Raw genomic sequence first — 23,228 nt, 5'->3', positions numbered from 1 at the left:
CCTGCCACTTTAGAATTTGAAAGAGAGTATTCCAGTCAACATTGTCAAAAGCTTTCTCCAAGTCTACAAATGCTAGAAACGTAGGTTTGCCTTTCCTTAATCTTTCTTCTAAGATAAGTTGTAAGGTCAGTATTGCCTCACGTGTTCCAGTATTTCTACGGAATCCAAACTGATCTTCCCCGAGGTCGGCTTCTACCAGTTTTTCCATTCGTCTGTAAAGAATTCGTGTTAGTATTTTGCAGCTGTGGCTTATTAAACTGATTGTTCAGTAATTTTCACATCTGTCAACATCTGCTTTCTTTGGGATTGGAATTATTATGTTCTTCTTGAAGTCTGAGGGTATTTCGCCTGTTTCATACATCTTGCTCACCGGATGGTAGAGTAGATCTGTGTGCTTTGTGATTGTTAATATTATTTACAGAAATTAACAAAGAAGCTGTACGTGGTCCTTTTAGTGACTCATGTTAAACTTTTGCGTTACTTCTGCAACACATTAATCCATTACATGTTCGTTTCTTTTATGAGCTATAAGCTGGCTGCTGAGGGAGAATGTGGGGCTTGTGTCAGCAGCCAGTGTGTTCTTACAAGCCAATAACAAGCTTCCACTCCTCAGGTCAAGTAAAAGTGTGTGATCAGTGGGTAAAGACTAACAAATATTGAGGTTTTAGAACTGCTAAAGATGTTGACTGTAATGATTGTCTTGACCACAAACTCGAACATCATACAAAAATGCTGTCCACAGTGTGAAATAAAATTTAGAATACTGACTGCCAGGTTGGAATATCAAACAACATGAAATTCATAATTGTTAAAGAATTAAGTCCTATTAATTTCCTGTGGCTTATGTGCATCTACACTACTGGCCCTTAAAATTGCTACACCACGAAGATGACGTGCTACAGACGTGAAATTTATCTGCCAGGAAGAAGATGCTGTGATATGCAAATGATTAGCTTTTCAGAGCATTCTTTCAAGGTTGACGCCGGTGGTGACACCTACAACGTGCTGACATGAGGAAAGTTTCCAACCGATTTCTTATACACAAACAGCAGTTGACTGGCGTTGCCTGGTGAAACGTTGTTGTGATGCCTGGTGTAAGGAGGAGAAATGCATACAATCACGTTTCCGACTTCGATAAAGGTTGGATTGTAGCCTATCGCGATTGCGTTTTATCGTATCGCGACATTGCTGCTTGCGTTGGTCGAGATCCAATGACTGTTAGCAGAGTATGGAACTGCTGGGTTCAGGAGGGTAATACAGAACACCGTGCTGGATCCCAATAGCGTCGTATCACTAACAGTCAAGATGACAGGCATCTTATCCGCATGGCTGTAACGGATCGTGCAGCCATGTCTCAATCCCCGAGTCAACAGATGGGGACATTTGTAAGACAACGACCATCTGCACAAACAGTTTGATGACATTTGCAGCAGCATGGACTATCAGCTCGGAGACCATGGCTGCAGTTACCCTTGATGCTGCATCACGTACAGGAGCGCCTGCGATGGTGTACTCAACAATGAACCTGGGTGCGGGAATGGCAAAACGTCATTTTTTCGGATGAATCCAGGTTCTGTTCACAGCATCATGATGGTCGCATCCGTGTTTGGCGACATCATGGTGAACGCACATTGGAAGTGTGTGTTTGTCATCGCAATTCTGGCATATCACCTGGTGTGATGTATGGGGTGCCATTGGTTACAAGTCTCGGTCACCTCTTGTTCGCATTGACAGCACTTTGAACAGTGGATGCTACATTTCAGATGTGTCATGACCCGTGGCTCTACCCTTCATTCGATCCCTGCGAAACCCAACATATCAGCAGTATAACGCACGACCGCATGTTGCAGGTCCTGTACGGGCCTTTCTGGATACAGAAAATGTTCGACTGCTGCCCTGGCCAGCACATTCTCCAGATCTCTCACCAATTGAAAACGCTGGGCAATGGTGGCCGAGCAACTGGCTCATCACAAGATGCCAGTCACTACTCTTCATGAACTGTGGTATTGTGTTGAAGCTGCACGGGCAGCCGTACCTGTACACGCCAACCAAGCTCTGTTTGACTCAATGTCCAGGTGTATCAAGGACGTTATTACAGCCAGAGGTGGTTGTTCTTAGTACTAATTTCTCAGGATCTATTCACCCAAATTGCATGAAAATGTAATCACACGTCAGTTCTAGTATAATATATATGGCCAATGAATACCCATTTATCATCTGCATTTCTTCTTGGTGTAGCAATTTTAATGGCCAGTAGTGTAGATCCAGAATTTGGAGGGCTGTCCTTTCTTTCAGCAGCTGTGTTTTTTTATTGTTTTATCAATGTTACAAAAAGGATAGGTTGTACTCTCCACACACAGGAGGTGTCGAGTCGCAACAAAAGAGTGCTGTAGAAAAACACACACACACACACACACACACACACACACACACACACACACACACACACACACAAAAAGCACAACCTGCACACATGACCACCTTGAGTGGAAAATAAACTTTCAAACCTTGTTAACAAAGGAGTGTATCCAGTTGCAAGAATTTAATAATTTTTGTGTAGGTGTGAATTGATGGTCAGAACACTAAATCAGTGGTACTCAAAAGTGGAATACACTTGACAGTGTAACTGGAAGAAATTCGATAGGTATCTTACATTTTTTTCGTAACATATATCTACTGTTGTTCCTTACTTGGCAACGAGGTTATTAATAAAAAAAAATTAGGGAGTGAAGCTAACAACTGAGGAAATAGTTGAAATGCTGAGTTGTTAGTAGTCACGTAAACTAGACTTAGAAGTTTGGAAGCTTTTGGACAAGTTATGCTTCAGAGCTGCCACCACGCCCCCTCCCCTCTGCCCCCCCCTCCCTCCCCCCTCTCCCCCCCACCCCCCATATGCATAGAGAGATTGTCCCATTTGACAGCACTGTCAGGTGGGACTGTCATGCAGCTTAAGAGGACTGAAGGGATGTGTCAGGTGGAGTGGGCAAGGGATGGTAGGAAGTGTGGAGTGGGAGAGGAGGGGGGATGGGGAAGGGCAGCTGATAGATGTGAGGTCAGCAGGGGCACGGCACAGGAATGTGGCACTGGTGAGCTCAGCTGATTCTGGCTGCAGCAGCAGTTGTTCTACATAGCTACATATCTTTTTCTTAGGAAATGAGAAACGCGCTACCTCCAGTCTTTTCTAACTATCCCAAAGTGGTATTCTGCCACCTGCATAATGTCCTACTCTGTCCTTATGCCACACCCAATCCTGACTCATTGTCATGTGGATCGCACTGCTGTGGAAGACCTGTTTACTGATACCTGTCCAATACTCAACCAGCACAGCCCACTCCAACCTCGTTATGGGTTTATCTTATCCTGTTGGACATGTGGCTGCCTGTGAAACGAGTTGTGTCATATACCAGCTCTGTAATAATTTGTGCACAGCCTTTTACACCAGCATGACCATCAACTGGCTGTCATCTCAAATGATAGTCCACTGCCAAACTGTGTCTGAGAGCAGTGTTCACTGACTGGTTGTAGAACACACTGCTGAGCATGAGGTGGTGGATTTTCACAGCCTGTGGTATTTCCATTTTTCCCCACACCACCAACTTCTCTGAATTACATATATGAGAATTTTACTACAACACATCCTGAAATCCAGAACTCCTCTCATTCTCAGTCTCAGCCTCCACGAACACCTGTCTCACACCTGTCCCATGAACCTCACTTCGCGCATCTGTCCTGCACCCACACACTCTTGTCCGTAGTATCCTTATTCCCCCATTCTGTCTCCCCCTCCCAATTGACTCCTGCAGGACATTGTGCACTGCGCACAGCTGTCCCTGCCTGCAGAAATAGTGAGCTGAGCTCACCAGTGCCACATTCCCGTCCCGTCTCCTGCTAACTTGCTGCCTCTCCCTCCCACTCATCGGCATTTCAAGATCGACTTCCGGAAACATATATACATAGGGTCCCAGGTATCACATCCTGTAGCGATTAACCCTAGTGGGCCTTTGTTTGCAAGAAATGGAGAAAAAAGGAAAAAAAGAAAGCTTTGGAATATCGCACAAGAATCTATACTATTACAATATAATGCATATACTGTCGGCTGAAGTAATGCAGGGGACAACACGTCTGCTTAGTGTGGAAAAAGTTGGGGGTTCAAATCTTGTCAGATGGTGTAAAATTTTCTTTTGTTTTCAAGTCTTTATCTAAATGACTTTGATCACTATGATATTAAATCTTGTAGCGAAAAATACACTTTTGACTGTGTTGCACAACCATAGAAACAGATTCTACTTTTGTTTTTTAATCAATAAATCAGCATTTTCTAACATTTAAATATTATGATGGATATATAAAAATAGTTAAGTCACACACACAAGTATTCCAAATGAAAAAAGGATGGGTACAAAAAATGTGACCTAGTGAAAAAAGTTAATACAATGTTTCCAACACCTTTTAATCCATATGTAAGGGCAGAACACCTAGCTCTTATGCACTCGGTAGAGCTATTGCTGATGTCTGAAGTAGCTGTCCCCGTCGAGTCTGAATCTGTTGCGTCCGATATTTCCTCAGAACCGAGCGACGAAATTTCACTGTCACTGTCTGGTTGAAGTTGAATAATTACGCTCCTGATGCCTTCGTCCAACAGTGGGTCTCTCTGCCAGTGTTCGTCCATAATAGTGTTCACTTTTCACATGCTTTCTTTCAGTCATCTTTCGTAATGCTCTGTATTGCAGCCTTTGTCATATGTTGGGAACGGGTAATGCTGCTGACATTGTTTGATGAAACATTCTGCTTCAATAAATTCAGGACAAGTTCGATGATGTTTATATCACAGTTGTAGGGTGGAAGGCGTAACACTGTAAGTCCTGTGCTGGATTCTTTTAGTACTGTTATCTGCTGTATAGTCTGGCTCAGGTCTGTAACATTTCACAACTTTGAAGAGCTCATTGTGTGTTAAATCTGCACTGAATGGAAATTCATGCATAGTCAGCACAATTGTGTATCAGCTTTACTAGATGCAGTGTTAAGCGCTTTATTTTTGTGAATGCAATGGTCGGGTGCATTGCCTAATACCACAATACTTCCATCTGGAATATTTGGTATTAGGCGCTCTCACAATGATTTTACATAATTTTCGTTGTTTATGTCTTTAAATAGTATTCCGATGTGTATCTTGAATTGTAGAAGAGCTCTGCACCGTCAGTGAACCCCAATTCTCCTCCCACATGAGCCACTTTGGCCAGAATGTTCATTTTTCTGCACAGCTCTTTCGTCGCTATGCTGCCAACATTTACTGACAGTATAGTGTGTGTGCACCCTTATTTCACCAGTATATACGATGGGTTTATTCACACCTTCCCCTTGAAACCAATGTCTGTGTCCTCCTCCTCCCAGTTGTAAAGCTTTGAAAGAGTGGGTATTTCTCTTTTTATGTCACAATATTCCAAGAATTTTCTTTTCAATAAACATGTAAACCATAGAAGCTCTTAGTTTTCTTCCTCAGTTTCTTTTTCGTTGGTGTCACCCTTTTCTGGTGATTCTGTCTGGCTTTCATAACATCGTTCACAGCATTAGACACTGCACTTAATCTTTCCTAGTGCGGTTGTTGCTCACTCCAGAGCTGTTTCTAATGGTATAAGCAGATCTTTTAGTTTTTCTTCTTTGTAGAACTGAACTAAATTATTAACAAAGTGTTCTCTGTCTGAGCATACTCTTCGATAACATAATATTTGCATGATCACTGTCCAGTTCAGCAGACACTAAGCAGTAGTAAGGCACTAATAACTATAACAAGACTGTACAATGCCGAGCCATGTGTGTCATTCGTGTATTCTCAATTATTGTTGGACACCTTCGGCGCCGTCAGTATGTAAACAAAGCTTAATTACACACACACACACACACACACTCATGCAAATGCAACTCATACAATTATCCGGCAGCTGGAGCCAGACTGTGAGTAGTAGGGCATTATGGGAGAGGCAACCAGATGGGGACAAAGAGGAGGCTGAGGCAGGGAGGCAGAGGGGTAGCAGAGTAGGGGTGCCGGGTGGTAAAGTGATGCTGGGAGTGTGCCAGGAAGAGGTGGAGAGTGAGGCAGCTAGGTGCAGTTGGGAGGTTATACGGAGGGTGTGAGGGTTAGTGGGAAACCAAATAAGTAAAAGGACTGGATGTGTTGGTGGAATAGAGAGCTGTGCAGGGAAGGGGCTGGATGGGTAAGTACAATGACTTAACGAAGGCTGAGACCAGGAGGGTTACGAGAACATAATCTTCTCCTTTGAATGCATTACCTGCAAACAAATATGGTGTAAGCCATGGACACCCCCATAGCACCATCCTATGCCAACAAATTCATCAGCCTTCTAGAGAATGTCCAGAATACCAAATCCCTCACTTGGTTCCGATTCATTGATGACGTTTTTGTGATCTGGATCGAGGGTGAGGACACCCTATCCACATTCCTCCAGAACTGTGACACCTTCCGCCCCATTCGCTTCACCTTGTCCTACATAACCCATCAAACCACCTACCTCGATATTGACCTCCACGTCAAAGATGGCTATATGGCCTAGCCACCTGTGGCTGTCATCTGTAGTGACCCTCAGCGGGTCCGGGGGTTATAATAGGTCCTAGGGATTCCCGCCTGTCGTAAGAGGTGACTAAAACGAGTCTCACACCTTTCAGCCTTTGTGGTGGTCCCCTGTAGGGTTCGACCTCCAGCACAGTAGCCAGTCAGTTGTGGTGGGGCCGCCACGTACCCTGTTGGTTGTAGCCCCCGACTAGACAGGGATCACTCTGCTGATGCCTGCGCCAGGATTGGCACCTGTGGGAAGGGCCCCTGATCGGAGTGGGCAGCATCAGGGCATGTGACAAACCATGAAGCACAGTACGTAATGTCTTGCTGGTGCTCCGCTGCCAGCAGTCTCTGAGCGGGCAAAGTCTAACTTCAGTGCTAAGAAATATGACCCCAAATCGTTCCCCTCCCTGGCCACACCTTGGTAGGAACGCCATGCTAAGGATGACAATGAAGCTTATTCACACAGGTATCTTGTATGTACAAGAGTTGCTGGGGAATATTTCATGTCCATGAAGCCTCAGTTTTTGTGGAGCATTTAGAGGACAAGTTTGGGGAGGTGGAGTGCTTGTCCAAAATGTGCTCTGGGTCAGTCTTGAAAAAACATCATCCTCTGCCCAGTCACGGGCATTACACGCTTGTGAAAAGTTGGGTGATGTTTCTGTTACCATCATACCCCATAAGAGCTTAAGTATGATACAGGGTATTATATTCCACAGGGACCTTCTTCTGCAATCTGACGATGAGCTGTGTACCAATTTAGAGCAGCGAGGTATTAATTTCTTCTGGTGCGTTCATCAGGGTCCGAGGTATCATCAGGTTGCCACCGGTTCCTTCGAGGGTGACACATTGCCTGAGAAGGTCAAGGTGATGGTCCACTGCAGTGATATCAAGCCATATATGCCTCCCCCGTTAGGGTGCTTTAAATGCTGGAAGTTAGGCTATATGATTTCCTACTGTCCTTCCAGCGTCACATATTGAGATTGTGGACGTCCATCACATCCAAACACTCCACGTGCCCTGCCTCCCATCTGTGTCAGCTGCGGAGAGCATCATTTACCTTGCTCGCCAGACTGCAGGATTTTACAGAAAGAGAGGACCAACTGACCTATACTGAGGCTAAGAGGAAATTTGAGTGCCTACATCCTGTGGCTATGATTTCTTCTTACGCCGCTGCTAGGAGAACATTTGTCACCTCATTAGTTCCTCACATTCCTGTCGCCTCTCAGAACCAGAAGGCTACACCTGCCCCCTTGATGGTGGGGGGCACTTCCCTCCCTGTTGCTCCCGCATCACCTACTTCAGGAGCAACACCCCCTCAACCATCGATGACACTCACCAGTGGCTGAAGAGCCCAAAAGCAGCTGGTTGTCGGGCCTCACGCGCATCCGCAGTCGTGGAGACTGAATTAGTTATGTCCTCCCAGACAGGGAGACCCAAGGAGCAGTGAGAGAAATCCAAAAAGAAGGTCCCCCAAGACAAAGGGAATCACGGTGGCACACACACCACCGCTACCTACAAGCTCTGCGTCTGCGGATGAGGTGGAGATTTTGGCGTCCGCTGAGGACCTGGATCTCGCCAGACCCTCGGACATAATGGATATAGACTTCTCAGGCAATAAGTTGGTGGCAGCAGGTGACCCTGAGGCGTAAACTGCCTCATTCAATGTACCATGCCTTCCCAGTCTCATGATGATGTCATCTTATGCTGGAATTGTGGCGGTTTTTTTCCACCACCTGGCTGAGCTACGGCAGCTGTTAAGCTTTGCACCTGCTTTCTGCATTGCCCCCCAGGATATGCGGGCCCCTGCCCTCTGCAGCCATAAGGGATATTACTGGAACTCTAGTGACTATAATCAAGTGTCAGGTGGGGTATGTGTTTATGTCCTAAACTCAGTCTGTAGTGAACCTGTACCCCTTCAAACCCCTCTTGAAGCTGTGCCTGTCAGAAAAAGGGTGATGCAGGAAATAACTGTCTGCAGTGTATATCTTCCTCCAGATGGTGCAGTATCCCTGAATGTATTAACGGCACTGATTGATTGTGGGGTTGCACCGTGCTTACTGGCCAAGGCAGAGATGTCAAAACTTTACTGTCTCAGTTGAACCCCGGCCTCTTAAATACTGGGGCCACCACACATTTCAGTGTGGCTCATGTTAGTTGCTCGGCTGTTCATTTAACAATTTGCAGTCTATCCGGTGCAGAGCACATGAGGACCTGTGTAGTAGTGACCACTTCCCCGTCTTCCTGTCACTACCCCGGCATCAGGCCCATGGATGCCTGCATAGATGGCAGATGGGAAACATTCACCTCTGCTGTCACCATTGAATCTCCCCCACCCAGTAACATCAAAGTGATGATTGAGCAGTTGACTACAGCAATCGATTCTGTGGGAGAAAACACGATCCCTCACTCTTTAGGGTGCCCTCAGTGAAGGGCAGTCCCTTGCTGGTCGCTGGAATTCGCTGAAACAATTAAGGAGTATTGGTGAGCTCTACATAAGCGTCACCCTTCCCTGGAGCTCCTCATAGCCATTACACGGCTTCGTGCCCTGTTTGTCAGCTTATCAAATGACAGAAGCAAGAGCGTTGGGAGAGATATGTGTCGACCATTGGGTGCCATACGTCACCTTCCCAAGTCTGGGCAAAGATCAAACATGTTTTCGGGTACCAGACCCCAACAGGTATTCCCAGTGTTAACATAAATGGTATGTTATCTACTGACGCAATCGCGATTGCCGAGCACTTTGATGAGCACTATGCTCAAGCCTCAGTGTCGGAGAATTACCCCCCAGCCTTTCGCACTCTCAAACGGCAGCTGGAAGGGAAAGTGCTCTAATTCACTACACGCCACAGTGAATCCTATAACGTCCCATTTACAGAGTGGGAGCTCCTCAGTGCCCTTGCCCATTGCCCCGACACAGCTCCTGGGCCAGATCGGTTCCACAGTCAGATGATTAAACATCTCTCATCTGACTACAAGCAACATCTCTTCGTCATCTTCAAGCGGATCTGGTGCAATGGCATCTTTCCATCACAGTGGCGGGAGAGAACCATCATTCTGGTACTCAAACCTGGTCGAAACCTGCTTGATGTGGATAGCTACTGGCCCATGAGCCTCACCAACTTTCTGTGTAAGCTGCTGGAACACACAGTGTGTCGCCGATAGGATGGGGTCCTTGAGTCACGTGGCCTACTGGCTCCATGTCAGGGCGGCTTCCGCGAGGGTCGCTCTACCACTGATAATGTTGTGTCCCTCGAGTCTGCCAACCGAACAGCCTTTTCCAGATGCCAAACCTGGTTGCCGTCTTTTTTTATCAACGAAAAGCAAATGACATGGCCTGGTGACATTATATCCTTTCCACATTATACAAGTGGGGTCTCAGAGACCCGCTCCCAATTATTATCCAAAATTTCCTGTCGCTTCATACTTCCCGTGACCAAGTTGGTGCCTCCCATAGTTCCCACCATATGCAGGAGAATGGGGTCCCGCAGGCTCTGCATTGAGTGTGTCTCTATTTTTAGTGGTCATTAACGGTCAAGCAGCAGCTGTAGGGCCATCCACCTCACCTTCTCTGTATGCAGATGACCACTGCATTTTGTACTGCTCCACCAGTGCTGGTGATCCTGAGTGGCCCCTACAGTGAGCCATCCTAAAGGCGCTGTCAGGGGCTCTACCCCACAGTTTCCAGTTTTCAGTCTAAATATCGTGTGTTATGCACTTATGTCATACCATTCATCCGGAACCAGAACTTTACCTTGAGGACGATCCACTCACTGTAATGGAGACTGATCGATTCTTAGGACTGGATTCGACGCCCGGTTGACGTGGCTTCCTTACCTTTGTCAGCTGAAGCAAAAGTAGTGGTGGCAGCACCTAAGTGCCCTCCGCTGCCTTTGCAACACCAACTGGGTGCAGATCGCTCTACACTGTTGCAGCTCTACAGAACCCTTGTTCAATCCCGCCTTGACTATGGGAGTGTGGTTTATGGTTTGGCAGTGCCCTGAGCATTGCATTTACTCGACCCTGTGCACCAGTGTGGCATTCACCTAGCGACAGGAGCTTTTAGGACTCGTCGGGTGACCAGTGTCTTTGTTGAGACCGGAGTTCCTTCATTGAAGGTTAGGCATGCTCAACTGCTCACCATTTATGTTGCACATGTTCGTAGTTCTCCTGCGCATCTGAATCACCATCTCGTTTTCCCACTCACGGTGGTTCATCTCCCGCATTGGTGGCCCAGGTGTGGGCTTCCAATGCAGTTTGTGTCCTATCCCTGGTTTCTGAACTGGAGTCCTTGCCTTTACCACATATACTTGAGGTCAATTCACGTACAACTCCATGGTGTACACGTAGGCCGTAGCATCGCCTGGACCTTTCATTTGGCCCTAAGGACTCAGTTAACCCCACAGTTCCTCCGCTGCTACTTCCTCTTGATTCTTGACATGCACCAAGGCCACGAAGTGGTTTGCACCGACGGCTCGATGGCTGATGCTCGTGTCTGCTTCGCGTATGTCCACGGAGGACATATTGAACAGCATTCCTTGCCCGATGGCTGCAGTGTTTTCACTGCTTAGCTGGTGGCTGTATCTCGTGCTCTTGAGCACATCCGTTCATGCTCTGGGGAGTTGTTTCTTCTGTGTACTGACTCCTTGAGCAGCCTACAAGCTGCTACCCTTGTAATCCTTTGGTAGCGACCATACAGGAGTCCGTCTATGCCCTCGAATGGTCCAGACATTCAGTGGTGTTTGTCTGGACCCCAGGTCGTGTCAGAACCCCAGGCAACAAACTTGCTGACAGGCTGGCCAAACAGGCTACGTGGAAACCGCTTATGGAGATCGGCTTCCCTGCAACTGACCTGCGTTCAGTACTACGCCACAAGGTTTTGCAGCTGTGGGAGACGAAATGGCATAACCTCAGCACGCACAACAAACTGAGTGCCATTAAGGAGTCTGTGAATGTGTGGCAGTCATTCATGCGGGCCTCTGACAGGGACTCTGTGGCTCTCTGCCAGCTCTGCATTGGCCACGCTTGTGTGACACACGTCTACCCCCTGCGCTGTGATGACCCACCTTATTGTCTGTGCGGCGCCCGGCTGACAGTGGCCCATATCTGGATGAGCTGTCCTTCTTTGGCTGCCCTGCAACGGACTCTTCAGTTATCGGATTCGTTGCCATTAATTTTAGCTGCCAGTGCCTCATCTGCTAATTTAGTTTTATGTTTTATATGTGACAGTGGGTTTTATCATTCTATATAAGTTTTAGTGCATGCCCTTTGTCCCTTTGTGTTCTCCATTCTAATGCTTTTAGGATGGATGTTTTAATGTGTCGCAGAGTGGCTGGCTTTTCCTTTTTATTCTCGTGGTTTGCCAGGCACGGTCATCTACTCCCTTGTTTTTACCCCCTTCTACCTGTTTCTTGCTTCTCTCTGTGGTTTTCTTTTCCTGTTTTGTCCATAGTAGTGTTGGTTGTTCTTCTGGTTTTTCTTTCCTCCTGTTATTGTGCTGTCCATCTCCCCCTTTTTTTTTCTTTCCCTTGTGCAATAATTTTACTGGGAACAAGGGACCGATGACCTCGCAGTTTGGTCCCTTCCCCCCCTCCCATCTTTTAAACCAGCCGACCAACCATCTGTAGTGACGAGTGGTCCCCCTCGATGCAAGACCTATCCCATACATCCTCCTCCCACCACTACTTAGTCCAGTCCGGTCACAAGCATCACCTATCCCATCAAAGGCAGGGCTACCTTTGAAGCCTACAAGCTAAGCTGCAAGTAGTGTGCTGCATTCTACCTGGGCATGACAATCAACTAGCTGTTTGTCTGCATGAATGGCCACCGACAAACTGTGGCTAAGAAACAACTGGACCACCCTCTTGCTGAGAACGCCGCCCAAAACAGTGTCCTTCATCTCAATGACTGCTTCAAAGCAAAGCCTGTGCCATCTGGATCCTTCCCACCACCACAAGACTTCCTGAATTGCGCAAGTGGGAACACTCCCTGCAATAATCCTACCTTCCCTTATCCCTCCTGGTCGCAAACTTCATTAGTCATTATCTTTACCCATCTAGCCCCTTTGCTGTTTCCATTCCAGCACTCTACAGCCCTCTATTCCGCCAACACACCCAGGCTTTTTAGATCTATCCTTTTCCGCTACCCCCTCCCCCCCTTCCCGCTGTCTCCCCTGCCCTCTGCGGAACCTTCCGACTGCACCTAGCTGCCACACTCTTCACCTAGTCCCTGCATGCTCCCAGCGGCACTTTACCGTCCCCCACGCATACCCTGCTATCCCTCCCCCTCTCCGCCCCAGCCACCTCATTACCCCTACCCAGTTGGCTCTTCCACAGTGCCCTGCTGCTCGCAGTCTGACGCCAGGTGTGTGTGTGTGTGTGTGTGTGTGTGTGTGTGTGTGTGTGTGTGTGTTTGAGGCATTTGCATGAGTATGTGCGTGTGTATATGTTGTCTAATTTTTAGAAAGGCCATGTTGCCCGAAAGCTAATTGTGTTACAGTCTTTTTGTTGTGCCATTCTGCGACTCAGCGTCTTTGCTATATGGTGAGTGGCAACTATCCCTTGCAACATATTGTTATATTTAATGTTGTTATTTACTGTTGGTAGACAAACATCTAGAGTATTGTTTAACATTTCCTATTGCAGGTAAATAGAAAAGGAGATTATCGTGTGGAAGTATGTCTGTTTTTATATGAGTGCAGAGTAAATGAAAACTAGTTAGTTAGTTCATGTTCCAGGTACTGTTTGTTTAATTGTTGTTGTTCAGAACTACAGCACTCTGTGAACAGTTTGTTTTGGTGACAGGAACCTATTGCTTGGACTGGCATGCAATGAGTCTACAGTTGACCTGGAACTCGATCTGAGCTGCAACAACCTGGGTGCCCAAGGTGCCCACGTGCTAGAATCTTGTGTGCACGGTATCCGCTGCATCTCGAGTTTGGACATCAGTGAAAACAGTGAGCCGATATGTTAACAGTTTCTCTTTCTTTGTATAAAATTTGTACACTAATTTACTGTAACAACCACGTATGTCAAAGTTGGGAGATATTTCAGAGAAGAAGAGTTCTTATTTAAGAGGTCAGTCTGAACTTAAGAAAGAAAAATACTGTGTGTGTGTGTGTGTGTGTGTGTGTGTGTGTGTGTGTGTGTGTGTGTTGCGGCGGTGGGAATCAATGGAGGTTGTTAAATGTACAGATCTAAAATAAAATGAAAACAGTGATCTTCTGCTAGTTATATTTACTGCTGTCATGTTTTTGCATAATTTTTTCTGCGCTGTAGAAGAAAATCATATCTCATCTATAATTATTACAAAAATCTACAGTGTGGTTACTGAAGAGTCAGTTGTTGACAACATTGGCATTCCATTATATAGACATGTGTCAGTTATTTTCCTCTGATCGCAAACAGAAATTTCCACAGATATTTGTTATGGGTTTACAATGTTTGCTCATAACTGTAAGTGATACATGTGTTCACCAATCTTTTTCAAAATTAAATCCAAGTTTAGGACTGGACTTGAAAGAAGTGCACCATTAAAGACAAAGACAGTTTTGTTACCAAGATGGAATTTTAAAAATTCTATGAGTGTTCCTTTATTGGCCTTGAGAGCAACAACTGCTGCTTTTATTTGGTTACTGCTACTCCACTGAAATTCAGTCTTATGTAGTGATGCAGACAAACACAGCACAACACAAAATATTAAATTTATTTGATAATGTTATATGGTTTTGAGTTTTCTACTTTGGTTATCGTATTCATATTATGTAATGAAAATAAAGGGTTGGTGACTAGTTATATATAAAGTACTGATTAAATAGTATTATACTAAATACAGTTCATTTTTAATTCTCTTTCAAAACTTGCTGCATGTTTGCAACTACGTTGTGCTGGGATCTTGCAGGAATTACAATATTGGTAGTGTTAATTGTTTGTGCTACATGTGAAATCTACATCTTCACAACTGCTCTTTAATTCATAATTAATTGAACCACTTCCAGATTATTTCTCTACCATTGCACCCCCTGAACAGCGCATGGGAGAAACCAAACATTTAAATCTTTCTGTGAGAGTTCTTACAATTTGTTTTTCACAAGAACAAAATTTTATGAATCTTTGCTAACTGTGTGTCAGTAGATGGGTTTCTTCTAGGTAATTCATAATGGTTGAGCACTGTATATTCCAAAGTCCTGCTACAAATCAACATCAGTGATATGAGTCTGTAATACAGCAGATTACTTCTATTTCCTTTCTTGTGTATTGGTGGGGCTTGTGCAGCTTTTCACTCTTCAGTGTACTAGTGTACTTTACTTACAAGCAGAAGAATCTCTTGGTATTTTCTGTAGGATTTTGAGACATTTCGTCATGGGAACTATTGACAGCATCTCGTATTGAAATCTGCACTTAGTTTCAAGCTTCTGTAAAACATCACCAATCTCAGATAATTTTGTTTCTTTTAAATTTGACATGCTTTTTTGTTGCTTGTGTTCTGACCTGTTTAATGTGCCATGGGGAATAATCAGGTCCATCTCTCATAATTGCTGTTGGTACCATTTCTTTGAATTTAAACCATATTTGGTCTACACTTGTTGGTAAAGATAATATACTACCACTGTCACTGCCACTCCCCATGTTCCCACCTGTTCTAAACTAGTATTGGGTGACGTAACTAACTTATTTACAAATGTTGCTGGAAATAAGTGTATGAACATGTTATCCATCCTAAACTAAATCATGTAGAATAACATAACATAATGTAACGTAATACTAGCTACTAAAACATGTGTAAGGCATAATAATTTCTACTTTAAAAACACTTGTTATGGACAGTCTGATGACCTGACTGTGAATTCCCCTCTGATTCCTATTCTATCTGAATTGTTGTAAAGAATTGCAAATTCATTTTCCCACAGAAAGAACCACTTACTTGCAAAATGTTCAGGTATATGGATTTTGTGTTATATTTACAGTCAGGTAAATTATATACATTCTTGCAATGTTTGAGCTCCAAACATAATAAAATTTAGTGGCTGGGAGGCTTTTCTGTAAATTTCTTGTGCCTTAATGTAGATATTAAATAAAGAAACTCTTGTTTAGCAGCTACAGAAAAACAGCTACTGAAACTGTAATCCCTTAAAGTTCGCGCAAAGTCACAAATGTGCAGCTTACCATTCCAATTTATTCATGTCAGTTCCATTGACATCATCTGCCTTTCAAATCAAATTACAGCCTGTCACTCTTAAACATGTCCATTAATGGCTACATCTCTTACTGGATTGATAATATTTGACAAAAAGACAAATGGATGAAATTACAGGTCTTCTGTACACTGGCCAATAGAAACCACTTCATAGTTACAAACACAGGTGCCCCATGCCAACTGCTGACAAAATTTTGGATAGTCTTCTGAGGAAGTTAGCATCGCAGCTACTGTCTGTCGAGCACTGACTAAAAATTCAGTTAAATTCTTCATTTTATTCACATACCTTGAATCAGCGCTTTTTGTTTTCAAGGACTACCAGCAAAGATTTTGTTAAGTCTGGGTCAAAAGCTGGCCTGAAATGTATTAATTCTAGCCAGAGTGGTAATTCATGACTTGCAGATGACCCAGTCCATTACAAAAATGCAGTAAAAGACAAATCGCTACTTACCATAAAAAAAGACACATAAAGTTGCAGACGGCCACAATTAAGACACTTACATAAAGCTTATGGCCTCAGTCTTCATCAGTAAAACAGACACACACACACACACACACACACACACACACACGCACACGTGCGCGGACAACAACAACAACCGCCAACTCCAGCATCTAGGACAGAATGCAACTATTCTGTGAGATGCAAGCAATAGTCTGGAGGGCGTGGGGAAGGAGAAGGGATAGTAATGTATGGGTGGGGAGAGAGATGAACACTTTCTGGTGGAGTGTGCAGGGACTACAGTGCCAACATGTCCAATGTCTCAGGATGTTGTGGGGCAGGGAGATGGAAAAAAAATGAGAGAAGCAGGGAAAGGTGGGCGGATGAGTTGGCAGAGGGCTGCGAATAAACAGGGTGGGAGATGAGAATGGGGAGGAGATGATGACAAGGGGGAGGTGGAAAATGTTGGGTGGAAGGTTTAGGGGACAGTGTATTACCGTAAGTTGAGTCCGGGGTAATTACAGGAGCGAAGAACGTGTTGTAAGGATAACTCACATTTGTGCAGTTCTGGAAAGCTGGTGGTGGAGATTTGGGGGGGGGGGGGGGGGCTCCAGGTAGCCAAGGTTGTAAAGCAGCCATTGAAATCAAACCGGTTACGTTCAGTTGCATGTTGTGCTACATGGTGGCCTACTTTACTCTTAGTTTTAGTTTGGAATTGGCCTTTCATCCTGATGGACAACTGGTTTGTAGTCATGGCAATATAAAAAGTTGTGCAATGGTTGCAGCAGTGCTGGTAAATGACATGGCTGCATTCACATGTGGCCTGGTCCCTGATGGGGTAGGATAAACCTGTGACAGGACTGGAACAGGAAGTGCTGGATGTGTGGACAGGGCAGGTCTTCACCTTGGTCTTCCACAGGCGTAAGATCCATGTGGTAATGTGTTGGAATTGGGAGTGGCATAGGGATAGAATAGAATAGGATGTTGTGGAATTTGTGTGGGTGACAGAACCCCACTTTAGGATGGGTGGGAAGCATCTCGGGTTGGATGTCCCTCATTTCAGGGCATGATGATAGGTAATCAAAGCCCTTGCGAAAGATGTGGTTCAGTTGTTTCAGTCTGGGGTAGTACTGGGCAATGAAGGAGACATTCTTTTGTGACTGGTTCTTGGGGCTGGTGGAAGGAGTGGGGGGGGGGGGGGGATGGCATGGGAGATCTGATTGTAGATTAGGTCTAGGGGATACTGCCTGTCTATAAAGGCCTTGGTGAGAGCTTCAGCATACTGAGCAAGGGAGCTCTTGTCACAGCAGATATGCTGTCCTGGGATGACCAGGCTGTATGGGAGGGATTTTTGGTGTGAAATGGATGACAGCTGTTAAAATGCAGGTACTGTTGGTTTTTTGGTGGGTTTATTGTTGACAGAGGTGTGGATGGAGCCATCAGGGAGGAAGAGGTAAACGACTAGGAAGGTGGCACACTGGGTTGAGGAGGACCAGGATTGTGAAGGAACAAAGGTAGGCTGCTTTGGCTCTGAGTCCAGATCGTGAAGATATCATCAACGAACCTTAACCAGGCTAGGGGTTTGGTGGTTTGGGAGACTGGAAAGGTCTTCTCTAGATGGGCCATAAAAAGGTTGACATAGGAGGGTGCCATGCGGGTGCCCCTGGTTGTCCATGGTTGTGTCATGGATTTGTTTATATACCTTCTCTTCAAAGGAGTAGTAGTTCTGGGTTAGGATAAAGTAAGTAAGGTGTTTGAGGAATGAGACAGTGGGTTTGTACTCTCAAGGATGTTGGGAAAGGTAATGTCCAATAACGGTAAGACCATGGGCATGAGGTATGTTAGTGTATAGGGAGGTACCAGTGTCATTGAAACTGCTGTCTGCTTCACATCTACTAGGAAGCTTCAATTTTCTACTAGTAATAGTGTTCCATAGACTTCGTGTTTGTTTTGAATACAGTCCAGAGATAGATAGTGCATATTTTCATTGTTTCCAGAAAGAAGTCTCTAGTGACTACAGTTTAGTCAGCTATCAGCCACCTTTAGTGAATTAGCAGTCTAGTTAAAAGTTGATTACTTAACTCTCTACAGTAAATTGTTGATTTCTTAGGATGGATGGGATGTGTGATTACTGTGTACGAACGCAGGAGGAGCTGGTCACTGTTCGCGAACAGCTGAACGTGCTGATGGCCGCGGTCAGCCATCTTCAGGCTGCTGCCTCGGAGTGTAGCGGCAGTGGGAAGTCTGGTTCGTTTCATGGTACACCCCAGGTGTTTCATGCTTCACCCACGGTCCCTGCTGTCAAGACATCTTCGCCGGTACCAGGCACGGTTGGGCCACCCTCTCCCCAAGGGGAGTGGCGGGTTCAACGGCGTTCGCGTCGCACGAGGCGGAGGGTCAATGTGGAGGCTGGCTGTGTGGCATCACACGCTCTGCCTGTGAGTTGACATGTGGCCGCTCCTTCAGCAAGGTCCGAGCAGGCACAAGGGGGGAGGAGTGTATTGGTGATTGGGAGCTCCAATAGTCCAGTCAAATTGCAGAAATACCTTGCAAAAGGTGGGGTAGAAGAGTTTATTTTTTTAACTCGTTCATATGGTTGGAAATATTAGAAAACCGAGTTTTGCCAACAAAATTTTGCTTGGGAAAACTTTCTGCAGTCAAAAAACTTGGAAAATTTGGGACTTTTTTCCGTTTTTTCAAAGTATCTCAGTTTCATTTGCTCCCATCGCTTTAACGTCTATTTTCTTTTTTAAAGAGCACAAAATTCTCTACAAATTTGATTCTTGCCATTTTTTTCTACTCCCAGTACCTAAGGCACTACAGCGCCTCAAAAAATACCAATTTTTCAAATTTTGAGCATAGTGGCAAGATATCTTATTTTTGAACACTATTTTTTCAGTTTCTGTTTCTGTAGTATAAATACATTATACATCATGTTATATGTTGGAATTTACCACCTCACTTTCAAGTATTCAATTTCTCTGTATGCAACATGAGGATTGCTAGGCACCAAACTATTGTGATTCTTACATCACTACCTGAAGTTCACTATGGGCCACCTCAGCCCTGGTATTTGTAAAACTATAAATATAAAAATACATCATTAAAACACACACACACACACACACACACACACACACACACACACACACACACACAGAAAATAAATTGTCTCGGGAAACTGAATTATTATTAGCTGCAATAGGCAACCTAATTAGGTAGGTAATTATTCTTGTGTATAAAAACCACACAGTTGACATTAAAAATAAGTAGCTTTATTACAATTAAAATGCATTGTCAGTTACTAAAAATGTTGACAGTTCTGGGTGTGTAATACTTGTAATATCGAAAATTAGCGCACTTGAGACAGATATGAGCATCACTTCCAACGTTTTGATAGGCCAGGTTCCTCAGTGTCACCAGAAATACCTTGAGTTAAGGATTCAGGGTCTGTCCCTAGAGTTGATCCCAGGTTGACCTCTTCTTTAAACAGCGAGTCAGCCTCAGCAAGTTAGTTGATTTTGTCAGCGGTTTCCTCAACATCCTCCACAACATCTTCTTCACTGTCTTCATATAAAAATTTTGGCATGATTTCACATTTGACCCCAATACATTTCTTGCAAATTGAAGAACATTTCAAACCCGCTTTTCTGCAGGAGCATGCTCCGCCACAGTTCAGCTTGCATGAGCATGAAACAACGTGAAGAAGTGCTTCAGGTGCTGCATCTTGGCTCATTATAATGGGTATTGGACCGTGGTCACTGTGATTCCAGCCCCATTTCTCAAGAGGTTTCAAGTTTCCCATCCAACTTTGGACTTGTTGGTAAGTCCGCAACGAATGATGTGCAGCATCTAGTGTAGGTGGCAACCGTGCAAGATTGAGTTTGCTTTTTGTGGCAGACTTGGCGAATAGCTGGTACCGCAAATGGTCTTGTGTGTGGGAACTGCTGACACTTACACTATACAATGCGATAGTAACCTGTTTTGTTGCTGTTATTATTTCTTCACGGGTAGCATGTAGTTTATTGAATGTGCAAAGTGCTGAGATTAGGTGTTCATTTTTCGCAACAATATTGCAGCACTTAATTTTTCCTTGACCAAAAAAAGCGGATGTTGTATCACATCCGCTAAAGGTGTGAGTGAACAGAATATATTCAGTGTCAAACTTGTAAGATGCAGTGGAAAACCACTTGTCTTCTGCATTTCCTCTTCCTTGCTTTAAGAAAAATAAGTTTTCAATGCCTTGCCCCAAACCGGTCATGAGCACAAACAGGTCAACATCTTCTCCTACAGTGACAACACTTCCAAAATCTTTGGTTCTTGAAATGACAGATGTTACAATCATAACGTCAGCGTCTTCTTGTGCCTGGTGCACTTCAACGCTACACTCCAGAAATTCCTTTTTAAGAAGTGTGATCAAACGCATCTTGTTTCGTTCGTTGTACAAGAACTTGTCCTGAGGGACTTGGTTCACCATCTCTGATTCAACCACAACGTCAACCGAAAAATGTTTTTTGGACCTACAAATCCTCTCAGCACTCTTTGTGCTACATTTGTCTCCCTCACATGGATACCCATCAAATACAATAGCAAATTAAGATCCAAATTGACATTGCAGGTAAGAAACATAGCTTTGGGCTATTGACTTGAAGCAAACATTTCGAGTCCAAGTAACTTTGTGGATCGGGTAGCCTCCATCAAAATTTCGTTTGGTATATGGCAGTCTTAACTGCTTGGTTAAAAAGTCATCAGAATTCACTTTTGCACATAAGAAGTATTTCTCTTTGAACTTGAACTGACCTTTTTCCTGTGACCGACGTAGCACGCCTGTTGGTTCCTGGGGATGTCCAAGGCTAGCTGCTATCATTCTCTCATTAATGTACTTCTTGTAGCATGCTTCATGCACCATCACTTCACTGAGCATTTTCAAAAAATGGGTGTGAGCAGACTCCCTGCGTTTAGCACTACAATTGATAAGTGTGCTCAGTCCTTTCTTTTCCACATTGCATCCACCACTCACCACAGTTTTTTCGCAAATGAAACACAAATTCATGCCAGACATACTCATTTTCAGATTTTCAGCACCAAAACATATACTGAATGGAAGCAACTCCAAACTGTAGGACCCTTATTGTTGTGTGCTAATAGCTGTCAGCGCGCTGTGAACAATCACTAGAGATAATTGCCTTCCGCCCGCCAAAGAATAAATACGCTTTTGTCCGCTAAAGAACAATTCCTACATACTTTTCCTTAGAACTGATCATTAACGTCAATCAAAGAAAATGTACGGCACCTGCATGCAATCGTATTACATATTGTAACACAAATAAACTTCACACAATCCGACGTGAATGTGTTCATAGTTACTGAATATGATGCTGTTTGTCCTGGCCCTGCAGCAGAGTGAGATGGTAAATTCCAAAGAATAACATGATGAGTAATATGTTTATGCCACACAAATAGAAACTGAAATAACAGTGTTCAAAAATTAGGTAATTTGCCACTTTGCTCGAAATTTGAAAAATTGTTTTTTTTTTCGACGCGCTGTAGCGCCTTAGATATTGGGAGCAGAAAAAAATGGTAAAAATCAAATTTGTAGATAATTTTGTGCTCTTTAAAAAAAGAAAATAGATGTCAAAGCGATATGAGTAAATGAAACTGAGATATTTTGAAAAAACTGAAAAAAGTCCGAAATTTTCGAAGTTTTTTGACTGCAGAAAGTTTTCCCAAGAGAAATTTTGTTGGCTAAACTGGTTTTCTAACCTTTCCAACAATATGAATGAGTTAAAAAAATAAAATCTTCTACCCCACCTTTTGCAAGGTACTGGCTTTTTTTCTGACAGTTTCACTGGACTACAATGTTAGGCAGATGATGGAGCCCCTTAGGGAAATAGCGGAAAGGTCGGGGAAGAAGGCCAGTGTTCACTATGTCTGTTTACTGGGGGGTCTCATCCTATCCAGCGGTGATAGAGAGCACTGGGTGCACCCGACTGCAAATTGTTGCTCATATCAGTACCAATGACTCCTGCCATCTGGGTTCAGAGGTCATCCTCAATTCATACAGGCGATTGGCGGAGGTGGTGAAGGTGGAAAGCCTTGCTCGCGGGGGTGAGCTAACTGTTTGTAGTGTCGTTCCCAGAACTGATCACGGTCCTCTGGTTTGGAGCCGAGTGGAAGGCTTAAACCAGAGGCTCAGACGATTCTGCGCAGATCTGGGGTGCAAATTTCTCGACCTCCACTATCAGGTGGAGAAATGTAGGGTCCCCCTGATTAGGTCAGGCATGCACTAATGTAGGAAGCGGCTACAAGGGTAGCAAAGTACGTTTGGAGTGCACACATGGGTTTTTTAGGTTAGAGAATTCCCTCCCTAGGCCCGACAAGACGCCTCCTTAGACGCGAAAAGGTAGCAGTAGGCAAAACGCAACAGGGAATGGCAATATTAATGTGGTACAGAAAGGTCCCAGAACTGCTCTCATTAATAAACGGCCACAGTGCGCACATAGTACTAGGGACGGAAAGTTGGCTGAAACCAGATGTAAACGGTAATGAAATTCTAAACTCCTATTGGAAGATTATACCCCAGAGACAGGCTGAACAGTGAAGGGGGAGGCATGTTTATAGCGATAAAGAGTACAATAGTATCAAAGGAAATTGACAGAGATCCGAAATGTGAAATAATTTGGGTGAAGGTCATGGTTAAAGCAGGCACAGACATGGTAATGGGATGTCTCTATAGATAGCCCCCCCCCCCCCCTCCTCCTTTGGCTCAGCAGTGGTGTGGCAGAACACCTGAAGGAAAATTTGGAAAATATTTTGAGTAGATTTCCCGAGCATTTTATAGTTTTGCGTGGAGATTTTAATTTACCAGATATAGACTGGGAGACTCAAACATTTGTAATGGGTGGCAGGGCCAAAGAATCCAGTGAAATTTTTTTAAAGTTCATTGTCTGAAAACTACCTTGAACAGTTAAACACAGAACCAACTTGTGGCGATAACATATTAGACCTTCTGGTGACAAA

General features: G+C 44.4%; 1 protein-coding gene across 1 annotated transcript in view; it reads left to right on the top strand.

Moving 5' to 3' along the window:
- The window catches only part of LOC126176014 (F-actin-uncapping protein LRRC16A), a 573,185-nt gene that overhangs the window by 339,882 nt on the left and 210,075 nt on the right, over positions 1-23,228 (top strand). The window contains exon 14 of the mRNA XM_049923133.1: positions 13,375-13,526. Within this exon, the coding sequence (XP_049779090.1) occupies positions 13,375-13,526 (152 nt within the window). The remainder of the gene's footprint in view (positions 1-13,374; positions 13,527-23,228) is intronic.

The sequence above is a fragment of the Schistocerca cancellata genome, chromosome 3, assembly GCF_023864275.1.
Source record: "Schistocerca cancellata isolate TAMUIC-IGC-003103 chromosome 3, iqSchCanc2.1, whole genome shotgun sequence".
Lineage (NCBI taxonomy): Eukaryota > Metazoa > Arthropoda > Insecta > Orthoptera > Acrididae > Schistocerca > Schistocerca cancellata.
This window is presented reverse-complemented; position numbering and strand designations above follow the sequence as displayed.